We start from the raw sequence: 14,896 nt of genomic DNA, 5'->3' as shown, positions 1-14,896 counted from the left end.
TACCAGCGAATCAGGGCGTCAGGGGGCATGAGGGGGTCATCGGTGACGACGACACCTCACCCCACCTGCCCCCAAGGCTGTGATTGGTCTGTGGGACCCACGGACCAATCACAGCCAAGGCGCGACATTTAAACTAACGGCGACTGCGCTGCAGACGCCATTCCGGTCTGGAATTGCGTGCAGAGCGGTCACCGTGCCTATCTGCCGTGATACTAACCTGATCCTTGCAAATACTTACCTGATCCTTGCAAATACCTTACCTGATCACTGCTTGTAGCGTGCTGGATGCTTCCTGGATCTGACTTCTTGTGACTTCCTGCTGCTGCTGCAGTGTGATAGAGAGATAGAGAGAGAGATAGAGAGAGATAGTGACAGAGAGTGCTATATTTTGTGTCTGCTACCCCCCCTTTTTGGGGGTGCAGGGTTTTTTTTTATATATATATAACTGTCAGTGCTGCTGCTGCAGTGTCATAGAGTGATAGATAGTGATAGATAGTGATAGATAGAGAGATAGAGAGATAGTGATAGAGAGTGCTATATTTTGTGTCTGCTACCCCCCCTTTTTGGGGGTGCAGGGTTTTTTTATATATATATCTGTCAGTGCTGCTGCTGCTGCAGTGTCATAGAGTGATAAATAGTGAGAGATAGTGAGAGATAGAGAGATAGAGAGAGATCGTGATAGAGAGTGCTATATTTTGTGTCTGCTACCCCCCCTTTTTGGGGCTGCAGGTTTTTTTTTATATATATAACTGTCAGTGCTGCTGCTGCAGTGTCATAGAGTGATAGATAGAGAGAGATAGTGACAGAGAGTGATAGAGAGTGCTATATTTTGTGTCTGCTACCCCCCCTTTTGTGCTGATCAGTATATCTGTGCTGATCAGCAACTTTTTGGGGGTGCAGGGTTTTTTTTTTTTTATATACAGTATACCTGTCAGTTGCTGCCAGTTGCACTGTCAGTTGCACCCAAGGTTGTGCACCTGCTGCCCCTCACTGGTAATCAGTGTCGCATCAGTGATCACCTTTTTTTTTTTTTGAGGGTGCTGTGGGGTCTTTTTTTAATTTTTTTTTTTACACACACTGTGATTTTGTGGGTGTCCTGTGGCCACTGTGCGCTGATCAGTGACGTACATCACTGATCAGCTTTTTCGGCACAGGGTTGATCTTTTTTTTTTTTTTGATCAAATTCCTGTTGCCTTTGAGCGCTGTTCAGTGACGGACGTTACTGACCAACATCTGTGCTCAATTTTTGGTGCAGGACCTTTTTTTTTTTTCTGCACTACATACACACTACACACTACATACCCCCCCGGGTTGAAATAAAGTTTGTACCCCCCCTACACTATACACGTGTTGAAACATTTCACTACCAGAAACCCAAAAATAAAAATGGCATCCCAAATGTCATCCCAAATGTCATCCCAGTCATCCAGAAGAATGTATTCAGCGGAGGAGGCATATGCCATGCTTGCCTCTGACTCTGACACAGCCAGTGAGGCAAGCGGGGAATTTGAAGGATTCATCTTAAGCTCCTCTTCCTCCTCTAGTGATGAGGGACCCCCTCAAAGACGCCCCCGTAGAGCAGCTGAGACCCCCCCCCCCCCAATAATTGATCTCGTATGGACCCCACCACCAGACAATTTTGAGCCCCAGGTTCCTGAGTTTTTGGCCATGCCAGGAATCCAATTTGATTCCACAGGTCTCAGAGAAATTGACTTTTTCAAATTATTTTTCTCTGATGATTTTATAAATTTAATGGTGGACCAAACTAATTTATATGCCCAGCAGTTTATTGCTCAAAACCCCACGTCATCATTTGCTAGGTGGACCCCTGTAGATGCAGTAGAGATGATGACGTTTTGGGGTCTGGTGTTTCATATGGGCATAGTAAAAAAGCCAGAAATTAGGCAATATTGGAGTACAGATGTTCTGTACAGCACCCCATTTTACCGTATGGCCATGACTCGGGCTCGTTTTGAGATAATCCTTAAATTTTTGCATTACAACGATAATGCACAGTGCCCACCCAGAGATGATCCCACCTTTGACCGGCTATTCAAAGTCAGGCCGGTCATTGATCATTTCAGTGCCAAATTTGCAGAGATGTACATCCCTGAAAAATTTATTTGTATTGACGAGTCCCTTATACATTTTAAAGGAAGGGTTAAATTCCGCCAGTACCTTCCCAGTAAGAGGGCAAGGTATGGCATAAAAATGTATAAGCTGTGTGAAAGCACCTCAGGGTACACCCACATGTTTAGGGTATATGAAGGGAAGGATTCAAGAATTGAACCGCCAGAATGCCCCCCCTCCCTCGTAGGTGTTAGTGGAAAAATTGTCTGGGATTTAGTGCACCCCTTCCTGGATAAAGGTTATCACCTCTATGTGGATAACTTTTACACTAGCATCCCCTTGTTTAAGGCCCTTGGTTCAAGAGGTACAGCAGCTTGCGGTACTGTGCGCAAGAACCAAAGAGGCCTCCCAAAAACGCACATTGCCCAAGTAATGAGAAGGGGTGAAAGCAGGGGAATATGCACCGAAAATATGTTGTTGGTCAAATATAAGGACAAGAGGGATGTCCTTATACTGACAACAATTCACGGAGACAGTACCACCTCCGTCCCTGTACGAGGTACCAGTACCCACACCTGAAAACCTAATTGTATCCTGGATTACAATAGGTACATGGGCGGAGTGGATCTTTCAGATCAGGTACTGAAGCCGTACAGTGCCCTGCGGAAAACAAAAATCTGGTACAAGAAGCTGGCCGTGTATATCATCCAGATGGCACTGTATAACGCTTACGTGCTATTCCGTTCTACCAGCCAGAGGGGGACATTTATGCACTTTCAAGAGGAAGTCATAAAGGGCCTAATATTTCTGAACCAGCAGGCAGAGGGCCCCAGTACTTCTAGTACTGGCCCCCGTATTGTACCAGGGCAGCATTTTCCTGATGAAATCCCCTCCACTGGAAAAAAGGGCAGGACACAAAAAAGGTGCAAAGATTGCTATAAAAAGGGAATAAGAAAGCAAACTATTTTCCAGTGTGACACTTGCCCCGACAAACCCGGCCTATGTATAAAGGAGTGTTTTAAAATATACCACACATCTATGGATTATTAGGTTCATAATTTCACCGTGCTTCGGGGGTCTTGCTAATGCCACATAGCACCCACCATTCATTCCACCAGAATCTGAGCCGCAAAATCCAAAAATCACTCCTTCCCTTCATGAGTCCTGCCATGCACCCAACTGGTATTTTTTGGTCACATGTGAGGCATTGCCGTACTCGGGAGAAATTGGGGCACAGATTTTGGGGTGCTTTTTCTCCTTCATACCATCTGAAAATGAAAAATTTTGAGCCAGAACTGCATTTTTGTGTAAAAAAATTTAATTTTTCATTTTCACTGCCCAGTTGTATCAAAATTGGTGAAACCCCTGGGGGTTTTAAATGTACACTATACCCCTAGATGAATTCCCTGAGGGGTGTAGTTTGCAAAATGGGGTCACTTGTGGGGGGGGTTCCACTGTATTGGTGCTTTGGGGGCAGGGCCGGTGCAAGGCACCGGAGCGCCCCAGGCGAGTCGGGGTGGGGGCGCCCCAGTGCCGGGGGGGTGTACCTGTCCTGCGGCTGTGTATATAAAGCTTGCGGCAGCGGGGGGTCCCTGCAGTCAAGAAATAACGAGCGCTATCCGCCTGGCTTCTGTTGTGAAAACACTGGCCGCACGGCGCACGCTGATTGGCTGAATCTCAGCCAATCAGCGTGCGGCCAGTGTTTCCACAACAGAAGCGCTTCCGCGTAGCCAGGCGGATAGCGCTCGTTATTTCTTGACTGCAGGGACCCCCCGCTGCCGCCGCCGCAAGCTTTGAATACACAGCCGCAGGACAGGTACCCCCGCGGCACGGGGGGGGGGCGAAATGCCTCCCTTCAGTGGCCGGCGCCCTAGGCAAATGCCTAGATTTGCCTAGTGGTGGCGTCGGCCCTGTTTGGGGGTCTTGCTAATGCGACATAGCACCCACCAACATTCCACCAGAATTTGTGCTGCAAAATCCAAATATCACTCCTTCCCTTCTGAGTCCTGCCACTTTTTGGTCACACATGAGGCATTGCCGTACTCAGGAGAAATTGGGGCACAGATTTTGGGGTGCTTTTTCTCCTTCATACCTTCTGAAAATGAAAAATTTTGAGCCAGAACTGCATTTTTGTGTAAAAAAATGTAATTTTTCATTTTCACTGCCCAGTTGTATCAAAATTGGTGAAACCCCTGGGGGTTTGAAATGTACACTATACCCCTAGATGAATTCCCTGAGGGGTGTAGTTTGCAAAATGGGGTCACTTGTGGGGGGGTTCCACTGTATTGGTGCTTGGGGGGTCTTGCTAATGCGACATAGCACCCACCAACATTCCACCAGAATCTGAGCTGCAAAATCCAAAAATCACTCCTTCCCTTCTGAGTCCTGCCATGCACCCAAATGGTATTTTTTGTTCACATGTGAGGCATTGCCGTACTCGGGAGAAATTGGGGCACAGATTTTGGGGTGCTTTTTCTCCTTCATACCTTCTGAAAATGAAAAATTTTGAGCCAGAACTGCATTTTTGTGTAAAAAAATGTAATTTTTCATTTTCACTGCCCAGTTGTATCAAAATTGGTGAAACCCCTGGGGGTTTGAAATGTACACTATACCCCTAGATGAATTCCCTGAGGGGTGTAGTTTGCAAAATGGGGTCACTTGTGGGGGGGTTCCACTGTATTGGTGCTTGGGGGGTCTTGCTAATGCGACATAGCACCCACCAACATTCCACCAGAATCTGAGCTGCAAAATCCAAAAATCACTCCTTCCTTTCTGAGTCCTGCCATGCACCCAAATGGTATTTTTTGGTCACATGTGAGGCATTGCCGTACTCGGGAGAAATTGGGGCACAGATTTTGGGGTGCTTTGTCTCCTTCATTCCTTGTGAAAATGAAAAATTTTGAGCCAGAACTGCATTTTTGTGTAAAAAATGTAATTTTTCATTTGCACAGCCCAGTTGTATCAAAATTGGTGAAACCCCTGGGGGTTTGAAATGTACACTATACCCCTAGATGAATTCCCTGAGGGGTGTAGTTTGCAAAATGGGGTCACTTGTGGGGGGGTTCCACTGTATTGGTGCTTGGGGGGTCTTGCTAATGCGACATAGCACCCACCAACATTCCACCAGAATCTGAGCTGCAAAATCCAAAAATCACTCCTTCCCTTCTGAGTCCTGCCATGCACCCAAATGGTATTTTTTGGTCACATGTGAGGCATTGCCGTACTCGGGAGAAATTGGGGCACAGATTTTGGGGTGCTTTTTCTCCTTCATACCTTCTGAAAATGAAAAATTTTGAGCCAGAACTGCATTTTTGTGTAAAAAAATGTAATTTTTCATTTTCACTGCCCAGTTGTATCAAAATTGGTGAAACCCCTGGGGGTTTGAAATGTACACTATACCCCTAGATGAATTCCCTGAGGGGTGTAGTTTGCAAAATGGGGTCACTTGTGGGGGGGTTCCACTGTATTGGTGCTTGGGGGGTCTTGCTAATGCGACATAGCACCCACCAACATTCCACCAGAATCTGAGCTGCAAAATCCAAAAATCACTCCTTCCTTTCTGAGTCCTGCCATGCACCCAAATGGTATTTTTGGTCACATGTGAGGCATTGCCGTACTCGGGAGAAATTGGGGCACAGATTTTGGGGTGCTTTGTCTCCTTCATTCCTTGTGAAAATGAAAAATTTTGAGCCAGAACTGCATTTTTGTGTAAAAAATGTAATTTTTCATTTTCACTGCCCAGTTGTACCACAATTGGTGAAACCCCTGGGGGTTTGAAATGTACACTATACCCCTAGATGAATTTCCTGAGGGGTGTAGTTTGCAAAATGGGGTCACTTGTGGGGGGGTTCCTAACTTTTAGCATCTTATGGTGCCTAGAAACCTACATGGTGCCTAAAAAATAATCTCATAAAAAGGAGGCTCCAAAATCAAGTAGGTGCTCCTTCTATTATGAAGCCTGTGGTTTGGTCAACGTGCACACTAGGGCCACATATAGGATATTTATGAAAACAAAAGAATTGGGGGAATCAATTTTTAGTCACATTTCTCTAGTAAAATCTACTGTGTTCCTTAGAAAAATGTATTCAAATTGCAAATCTGCAAAAAAAATGAAATTTTGAAATTTCACCTACACTTTGTTTTAATTCCTGTGAAACACCTAAAGGGTTAACAAACTTCCAAAATGCTGTTTTGAATACTGTGAGGGGTGCAGTTTTTGATATGGCATCATTTATGGGGGTGTCTCACATACAAGTCCCTCAGTCACATCAGAACTGAACTGGTCCCTAAAAAAATCAGTGTTTGAAATTTTCTTGAGAATTTGCTATTCATATTGTAAGCCTCCTAGTGTCCAAAAAAATTAAAAGGAAGTTGAAATAATGATGGAAACATAAAGTAGACATATGGTCTATGTTAGTTATTAACTATTTTGAGTGGTATGATTATTTGTCTCACAAGCAGAAAATTTAACATTTTGCAAATTGCTAAATTTTCCATTTTTTTACGACATTTTGGTATTTTTCACAAAAAAACACAGACTGTATCGACCCAAATTTACCACTAATTTGAAGTACAATGTGTCACGAGAAAACAATCTCAAAATCACTGGGATAAGTAAAAACAAAAAAAAGTTATCCCCACTTAAGTGATACATGTCAGATTTGAAAAAAAGGGCTCTGTCAGGAAGGCAAAAACATGCTGTGTCAGGAAGGGGTTAAAGTGTACATCGTGGGAGCAAGAGAGAAACAATTGTCTTTTGTTCATCCAAAGCATATTTGATTTTAATTTTTGTCGAAATAGACTAGACCTAACATTTAGCAATTACAATCGTAGCTGTGCTGTAGTAAGTTGTGTTTGTCTATTGTGGAAATGAAATATCAACGGTTTGTAAAACTAGAAAATAGAAAGGGAAAGAAGGGGTAATAGAAGAGGGTAGAAAGAAGAGGATATGGGAGAAAGAATTGGAAATTGGTGTAGAGGAATGGATACGGGTTTGCACTGAGTGCATGAAGGCGACATACCCCAGACAAAGCTGGGGAGAGAGCGCGGAAAGAGCCGGTGATAATGGCGGTGTGCATCTATATTATTAAAAGTAATGAATTATGTGGTTGAGTTAGTATTTTGTAGACGGGGAAAACACAGTTGTACCTGGCGTATTGTGTCAGGAGGTTGAGATTGGATATAGTTATCCCATATGCGAAAAAGTGTTGAATCTGGGTTGATATGAATAATGAGGCTTCAATCCAGGACATTTTAAAGATAAAAATGTTCCATAAATGTTAACCACCTGACAAGTCCCCATTAAGTGATTATGATTATATTAACCCTTCAAGTGCTAACATCTCTCTGAGAGATGTTTCAAAATATATGCTAAAAATGCCAGCATCGCTCAAATTTGTTATATAAATTAAAATAAAAGTGTAAAATAAATAAAAGAAAATATATTGTATAAGGTAAATATTTCAGGTCATAATGAATAATAATAATGTTTGCCAATTTGGACACCTATTTTGACAAATTTACTAAAGGTGGCCATACATCAGAAAGACCTGTCTTACAATCACAATTGTGTCCAACTTTCCCTTTGACTCCCCGGCAATCGTTGGTGGTCTTTAGACACACAATGTACTCACAATCTGTTGTCATCCAATCAGTCATACAACCAGTTGAGATTGTACGATTAGGTGCAATATCTTTGTGATGTATGGGGGCCTTTAGCACTGAAAGGGTTAAGTAGCAGTTACGGTAGCTGATTTCTACTGGCCACCCCTATTTAGTGGGAGTAACCGCACATAGGGCATGTGTTTATTTGGATTGCATCCTCCCAGTGCTGTGCCACCGACTCCCAATGACTATAATACGGTTTCATCCTTATGGGGGACGACTGTAGTTTGAGCTGCTCACATCCGCCCTATGTCGGCTGTACATATGGGGATGTTGAATTATCTGTGTAGCCAACAGACCTTGGACCTGTTCCTGCGGCTATTTGACTCTGAACCGGTTCCATTTTTGCTTTTCTAGTGTACGTAACAAAATATATACAATACTGTGAGTCTATAGAAAATAAGTAAGGGAAAAAAATGTTATTGTGTTGTTAAAAGGGACGCGGTAAATCAGTGCATTACATTTTCATATAAAGTGATATCAAAGAAGGGAAACTACATAACAAGCTACTCATACACCAGAAATATCCCCACCAGACCTTTATTTGGCCTCAGTTATAGACGTTAATCCCTGAAACCATCTATAAATAAAAGCTATAGGCCATATTTTATCAGAGCTCACAAGAGATGGTTAGAAAATGCAGAGCGGTTGAAGAGGCGCGAAGAAAGCTTCCCTAGGGAAAGGCTGGTGGGGAGGACACAGAGAGAGGCAGATAAGTCAAATCTGTCGGAGGATCCTCACCAGCTACAATTGAAGTGTCTGCAAACCTCCGAGCAAGTCAGGAGATTGGGAGAGAGACAAATGGAAGACAAGCGGAAGAGGACAATAAGTGAAAAAACACAGAACAGTCCCAGTGAGGCGCACAAGTTGATCGATAACATCCAACCATCACATAATAAAATTTTCCACAAAATACGTTAAACCAATACCACCGAGGCTGAAAAAAATAAGTTGGAAAGTAGAACAATTATCGCCTGTGATGATGTTCTCCGCCAGCAATACAGGATACAAAACCAGTTCTAGATCCTTCTACTGGTAACCGCAGATTGGTACAGAAGATGCATGAGCACTTGGTGTCCTCATACAGCACTAATACGTCCGTGGTCTTTGTGATTTCGTTATTATCAGTCCTCATCTTATCCAACATGTATCCTAATGATTTATATATATTTATTATGCCTATTTTATGGCGGTAATAACTAGCGTAGACTGAGTGTAATGCCTCCAAGTTCGCTGTCTCCTTTTGGATAGGTTCAGGTGCCATAGATCTGTGATCTTAAGATGTGCGCATAAATTAACCTTGACATTTTTTGTCCATCCTGGACAAAAGATTTCAGACAAGCGCCCATCCTCACCAAAGGTTTATCTTAAGATCTGATGTGCGTTCCTATTGATCATTTGCTAGATCTTCTGATCTTTCATGCAGCATGTAAGACCCGCGGGAGTGCACATCCGATCGAGATCGGCCGGTTTTTGAAAAAAAAAATCGTTGTGGTGTGTGTGTGTGTGTGGGCATCTTAACTGTCCCATCCCATTCTTGTTGGTGTTTTCCCTTCATGTCAGTGTGGGAAGGAGTCTGGGTCATCAACATTCTAGAAGTTTAAAAGAAAGAAGGTTGCTTCCATTGTGACAATGTGTGTGGAGTGACTAGGTCAGTTCAACTGTCAATTTATATTATAAATATGCAGTAATCAAGACCGTTCTCGACAAACTCCAAGGTAACGTGGGAATGATGGGATTATCTTCTAAGTAACAGTTGTTTATGGTACTGAATACAGCTAATAATACCTGATATCTGTATGGTACATATGTATAACTGCACAGACTATATCACACATTATGACACGACCCATCCGCTGATGTACAGAGGGTTTATCTCAGTACTTCTGTCCCCAACAGGTCCGCACGCCTCCTCACACTATCCTGAGATGACGCATCAGTGCTCGGAGTGTCAGCAATGTTTCCCTAATCATTCAGCCCTCGTCACCCATCTGCAGACGCATAGAGCCAGTAATCTGTATAGGTGCTCGGTCTGCCGGAGGGGTTTCAGCTCTAAACTGGCTCTTAACGCCCACCAGCGATGTCACACCGAGGACAAACCATTACACTGCTCTTGCTGTGGGAAATCCTTTCAACAGAGGTCACATTTACTGGCGCATAAGAGGACTCATTCCGGGGAAAGTCCATTTTCATGCCAGGAGTGCGGGAGATCCTTTCCCTGGAAATCTGCTCTCACTAAGCACCAGCACACTCACTCTGGCGAGAAGCCGTTTTCATGCACAGAATGTGGCAAACGTTTCGTCCAGAAATGTCACCTTGTGGTACATCATCGCATTCACACCGGGGAGAGGCCGTATCCGTGCAAATATTGCAGCAAGAGTTTCGTCCAGAGATCCGATCTTGTCAAGCATCAGCGCATCCACACCGGGGAGAAGCCGTTTGTGTGTCCCATGTGCGGGCAATGCTATTCGGACAGTTCAAGTCTTTGCCGACATCTTAGAACTCACAATAGTCCATCTGAATAAACTACTCATCACGTACATAACAAGACTTGTTTACTAACTGGAAATAAAAAACATGGACAACTTTTTTCCATCAAATGCATTTAAAGGTACAGGGTTATGTTGTCTGGTCCTCCCCAGGTAGAGGGCGGTGTGTCCAATTATGGATCCATCTAATAATGCGCATAGGGAATATAGTGAAACCATCACACAAATTCTCTTCTGCTCTACCCTCCCCAAAATAAACTAACATTTGTATGAATGAGGATGGGTGATGTCACGTAACAGTATTTTTTTTTTATCTGTTGTGGAACATTAAATCTATAACACCATTTTGAAGATAAAAATAAGACATTATTATGTGGCACTGAAACTATTTTAGGATACAAGGGGTCAGCAATAAGTTTCCCAATGTGTAGAGCACTGTTTTTCAACCACTGTGCCGTGGCACACTAGTGTGCCTTGAGCTGTTCTCAAGTGTGCCCCCGGATCTGGAGATGTCCAAACCAGTTTACAGCCACCACCAGTTCAACTCTTATTTACTGGTCTCGTCTTTTCATATAAAGGGCCAATGTATTTTATTTTTGTTACCTGTGGGGACCAGTGTGATTATTATTTTTTTATATGGGAGCCAATGGGTTTGTTTTTTTCCTGTGGGGGCCAATGTGTTTTTCCCTATGGGGATCTCATGGGGATCTCATGGTGTGTCATTTTAAAATCTGTGTGCCGCAAGGTAAAAAGGTTGAAAATCACTGGTGTATAGTAGGTATAGGTAGAGTTAAAAAAAAAAAAAATCTGACAGACTGGTTGGGAATTGTAATCTCTGACCTAATGTTCTTGTGAAAGGTCAGGGCACAGAACCATTTATAAGCAAAAGGTCAACATGTTCACTTTCTTCACAAACTAGTTATGGACCTCAACAGGAGCCAATGGAGATATAGGATCTTCTACAACTACAAGAGGGGTCTGCTACAGCAGGACACTTTTGACTGACTGAGCTGTTTTTGGGGAGGATACACTATATCGAACCAGTGTGTTTTGAGTGCGTTGCAAAATTTCAGCCGGTAAATGGTCCTTGGAAGACAGAGCTTCGGCCAACCTGTGTCTGCCAGCACCGATGACATGTTACTGCCTTGTGGGCCATAGTTAAGGTGGTGATCTTTCCAGAACCTACAACAATCTGCCCAGTGCATCCCAGTTGGAGGTATGCTGCCAAAGAAGTTCTGATGTGACGCAGCATGACCAAGCAGATGGTAGCTACTGTACCACTTGTGTAGAAAAAACACTGGGGACTTGTTCACTAACCAATGCCTGCGACAAGTGCTTGAAGCCATTTCCAGGCACTGACTAGAAACTCGCATTTGTGGTGTCCTCCTTCATCACATCAATGCACCTGCCTACAAGTCCAAGAAAGTGGTGGATTTTCTGGCCCATGGACTCATCCAGGATCTTTAAGGCTACTTGACGTAGGTCTCTCTTTCCACAATGATTACACCTCTGTGTTTCCCACTCACTATAAAGTATATCTGCTACAACCTCCCGGTTAATTCAAGGTTGAACACTTCCAAATAAGAAGCCTTGAGTTTGTTTTAGAACAACAATGAAAATCCAAGTTGTAACCCCCCAAATAAAAACCTGCACACCTTTATGTAACATAACCTGTCTCAATCCACCACCACCATGGATCCAATAATTATCACCGAGAAGAATCTGATTTTAAATGAGAACAGTTTCTCACAATGCTTAACAGATATACCAAAATAGTTAGAGGATCAACTGTCCTTGTAGAATGGACTTTCGAAGATTCACAAAGACTGGAGTGACTTGTTGCATTGTATCCCTTGCTGGAGAAGATATTAATATATCAGGAGACTGTTAGGCGCCGTGGGAGCGCTCCTGGAAGGACAGAGCGGCATGTACGCTTAGCCGCCTGTCCTTCCGGCTCTGACGTCCGGTTGCCTAGCAACCAGGGACGCCGGAGGACGCAGCGTCGGAGCGTGACGCCCGTCCTTCCTCCTCACGTCTCTCAGCGCCTGAGACGCGGCAGCGCCGTTGCTTAGCAACGGCAGACGCTGCTAGGCAGAGAGGAAAAGCCGCGAAATTCAACAGGCCGCAGGTGTCGGAAAGGACTCGTTATGACAGGCGGGACTCAGGCTTCCATTCTCATTGGCTCCTAGCCTTCTTATCTAGGAAGCCAGCCCTGCAGTCCTGGCCGGTGATAGCTCCTGTTTGGACCTATCTGTCTGCTGCTCTCCGGTCCGTTTCCCTGCTGTTCCCAGCGGCTCCTTCGTGGTCTCCTCCTCCTTTGGTCCCTCCTGTGTCGTGAGTTGCCCCTTTGGGGTAGTTTCATTCACACCTTCTTTATTGTCATTACTATACTCATTACCTGTGTTCTCTGTCTGCCGCATTGGCAGGTCATTTATGTTGGGAAGGTCCATTGCTTCCCACTCATTCTCTCCCCTTGTCTCCCAGTTTTTCTGGGGTTTTCCAGTCCCTCCTGCTCTTTGTATACTTTGGTATTGTGTCTTACATTTTGTATGGTTCCCTGGGCGACGGTTGTCGCGGGTTGTGGCGACCAGGTCGCGGGCGCTTAGTTGCGTTAGCCAGGGCCCGGCAAGTCGCCGTTTGTTAATTTCAGTTAGGTCCCTCAGTCAGCTTTCCTCTTGACCGTACCCTAGGGGGGTCCCCGGCTCCTTGTCCTCTCATAACACCTGGCTGCACCGGAGCTTGGGTGGGCTTAACCTACCCATTCAAACGTGGCGGCTACAGGCGAAGCCTAGTAACACCTGCAGGAGTCGTTCACCCAGCCTGGGGGGTACAACAGAGGTAGTATAGGGTTTGGCCGTGGCTGTCCTAAACAGCAGTCCCAGCGGTGGGGTCACACCCGAAACCTAACATTATCACCGGCCATATAAAAAAAAAAAAAATATATATATTTTTTTTTTTTTTCCCTCTCTCCCTTCCCCTTTTATATTCTCCCGTTTGTCTGGACAGATAGCATTTTTGGGTGTGTATATCTTTGTTGTCTCTGGTGTGGATCTGTTATTAAGATGAATCCCACTCCTGAGGGTCAGGCTCAGGTATTTGCCAGTCAATTACAAGGTTTAACACAGATGGTTTAAAATTTATCTCTTAGGATGAAAACCCAGGAGGAGGGTGTACGAGGAAATCCGCCGGTTCTGGTAGAACCCAAAGTTAATCTTCCAGACCGGTTTTCGGGTAACCGGAAGGATTTCTTTAATTTTAGAGAAAGTTGTAAGCTTTATTTCAAGCTGCGACCCCGGTCATCCGGCTCTGAATTACAGCAAGTTGGTTTAATTATGTCTTTGCTTCAGGGGGATCCCCAGACTTGGGCGTTTGGGTTAAAATCCGATAAGCCCGCCTTAGTGTCGGTGGATGCTTTCTTTAAATCATTAGGACTTCTATATGATGACCCTGATAGAGAGGCGTCTGCCGAGAGTCATCTACGCTCTCTTAGGCAGGGCCGGAACCCTGCAGAAGCATATTGTACAGAATTCCGACGGTGGTCGAATGACTGTGGCTGGAATGACCCAGCATTACGTAGCCAATTCAGGCTAGGGCTTTCTGAAGCCATTAAAGATAGCCTTATTCAGTATCCCGTCCCGGGATCCCTTGATAAACTCATGGAGTTGTCGATTAAAATTGATCGGCGTCTTAGGGAACGCAGGTCTGAGAGAGGACCTAGTTTAAGGCCTACTTCCCTCGGCTTTGTACCCTCAGAGGACGAAGAAGAACCAATGCAAATTGGTGCTTACCGCATCACCTCAGATGAGAGAGCTCGCCGGATGAATGCCGGTTTATGCATTTATTGCGGGAGCAAAGGGCATTTCCTCCGCGCTTGTCCCAACAAGTCGGGAAACGCCAAAACCAAGTGAATGCAGAGGGGATTCACTTTGGTTCTCTTCTTATTTCCCCTCACAATGCATTATTAGTCCCTACTGAGATTCAGGGTATAGAGGTGAAGATGTCAGTTACTGCATTTATTGATAGCGGGGCAGCTGGGAATTTTCTTGATATTCAGCTGGCTGAAAGACTGGCCATCCCCCTGCTCCCTCTGAAAAAACCTGTAATAATGCGAGGCCTGGACGGCAGCCCGTTGGTCAACGGAGTGGTCCGCCATCAGACTCCGCCAGTTTCCCTACGTGTGGGCATTTTTCATACAGAAAAGATTTCTTTCTTTCTTATCTCATGCGCCACTGTGCCGATCGTTCTGGGTCACCCCTGGCTCCGGGTTCATAACCCTCAGATTGACTGGCAGACAGGGGAAATAACTCGTTGGAGTAGTCATTGCTCCAGTCATTGCCTAGGGCAGCCTATACTCGGGGCAATGGTTTCCGTGGAGGGGATTCCAGCGGCCTACGCTGACTTCCAGGATGTCTTTTCTAAAGGCGAAGCTGAGGTCTTACCCCCTCATCGCACATATGATTGCGCCATTGAGCTAATTCCCAAGGCACAATTTCCCAAAGCCAGACTGTATTCCTTGTCTGGACCGGAGACACAGTCCATGAATACCTATATTCAAGAAAATTTGGCTAAAGGCTTTATTCGGCCCTCAAAGTCTCCCTTAAGTGCAGGGTTCTTTTTTGTTTCCAAAAAGGATGGCTCCTTAAGACCCTGTATAGATTACAGGGCACTCAACA

General features: G+C 44.7%; 1 protein-coding gene across 5 annotated transcripts in view; it reads left to right on the top strand.

The window, feature by feature from the left end:
• The window catches only part of LOC146058238 (uncharacterized), a 232,965-nt gene extending 222,552 nt beyond the window's left edge, over positions 1 to 10,413 (top strand). For all 5 annotated transcript variants that reach the window (XM_083170401.1, XM_083170400.1, XM_083170402.1 and 2 more), the window contains one exon: positions 9,634 to 10,413. In XM_083170401.1, the coding sequence (XP_083026527.1) occupies positions 9,634 to 10,259 (626 nt within the window). In that variant the 3' untranslated portion in view covers positions 10,260 to 10,413. The remainder of the gene's footprint in view (positions 1 to 9,633) is intronic.
• Positions 10,414 to 14,896: the final 4,483 nt, after the last annotated feature.

This window comes from Crinia signifera, chromosome 2 (assembly GCF_055691185.1).
Source record: "Crinia signifera chromosome 2, ASM5569118v1, whole genome shotgun sequence".
In the NCBI taxonomy this organism is placed as follows: Eukaryota; Metazoa; Chordata; class Amphibia; order Anura; family Myobatrachidae; genus Crinia; species Crinia signifera.
Note: the sequence above shows the minus strand (reverse complement) of the source record. Positions and strands in the feature narration are given on the sequence as shown.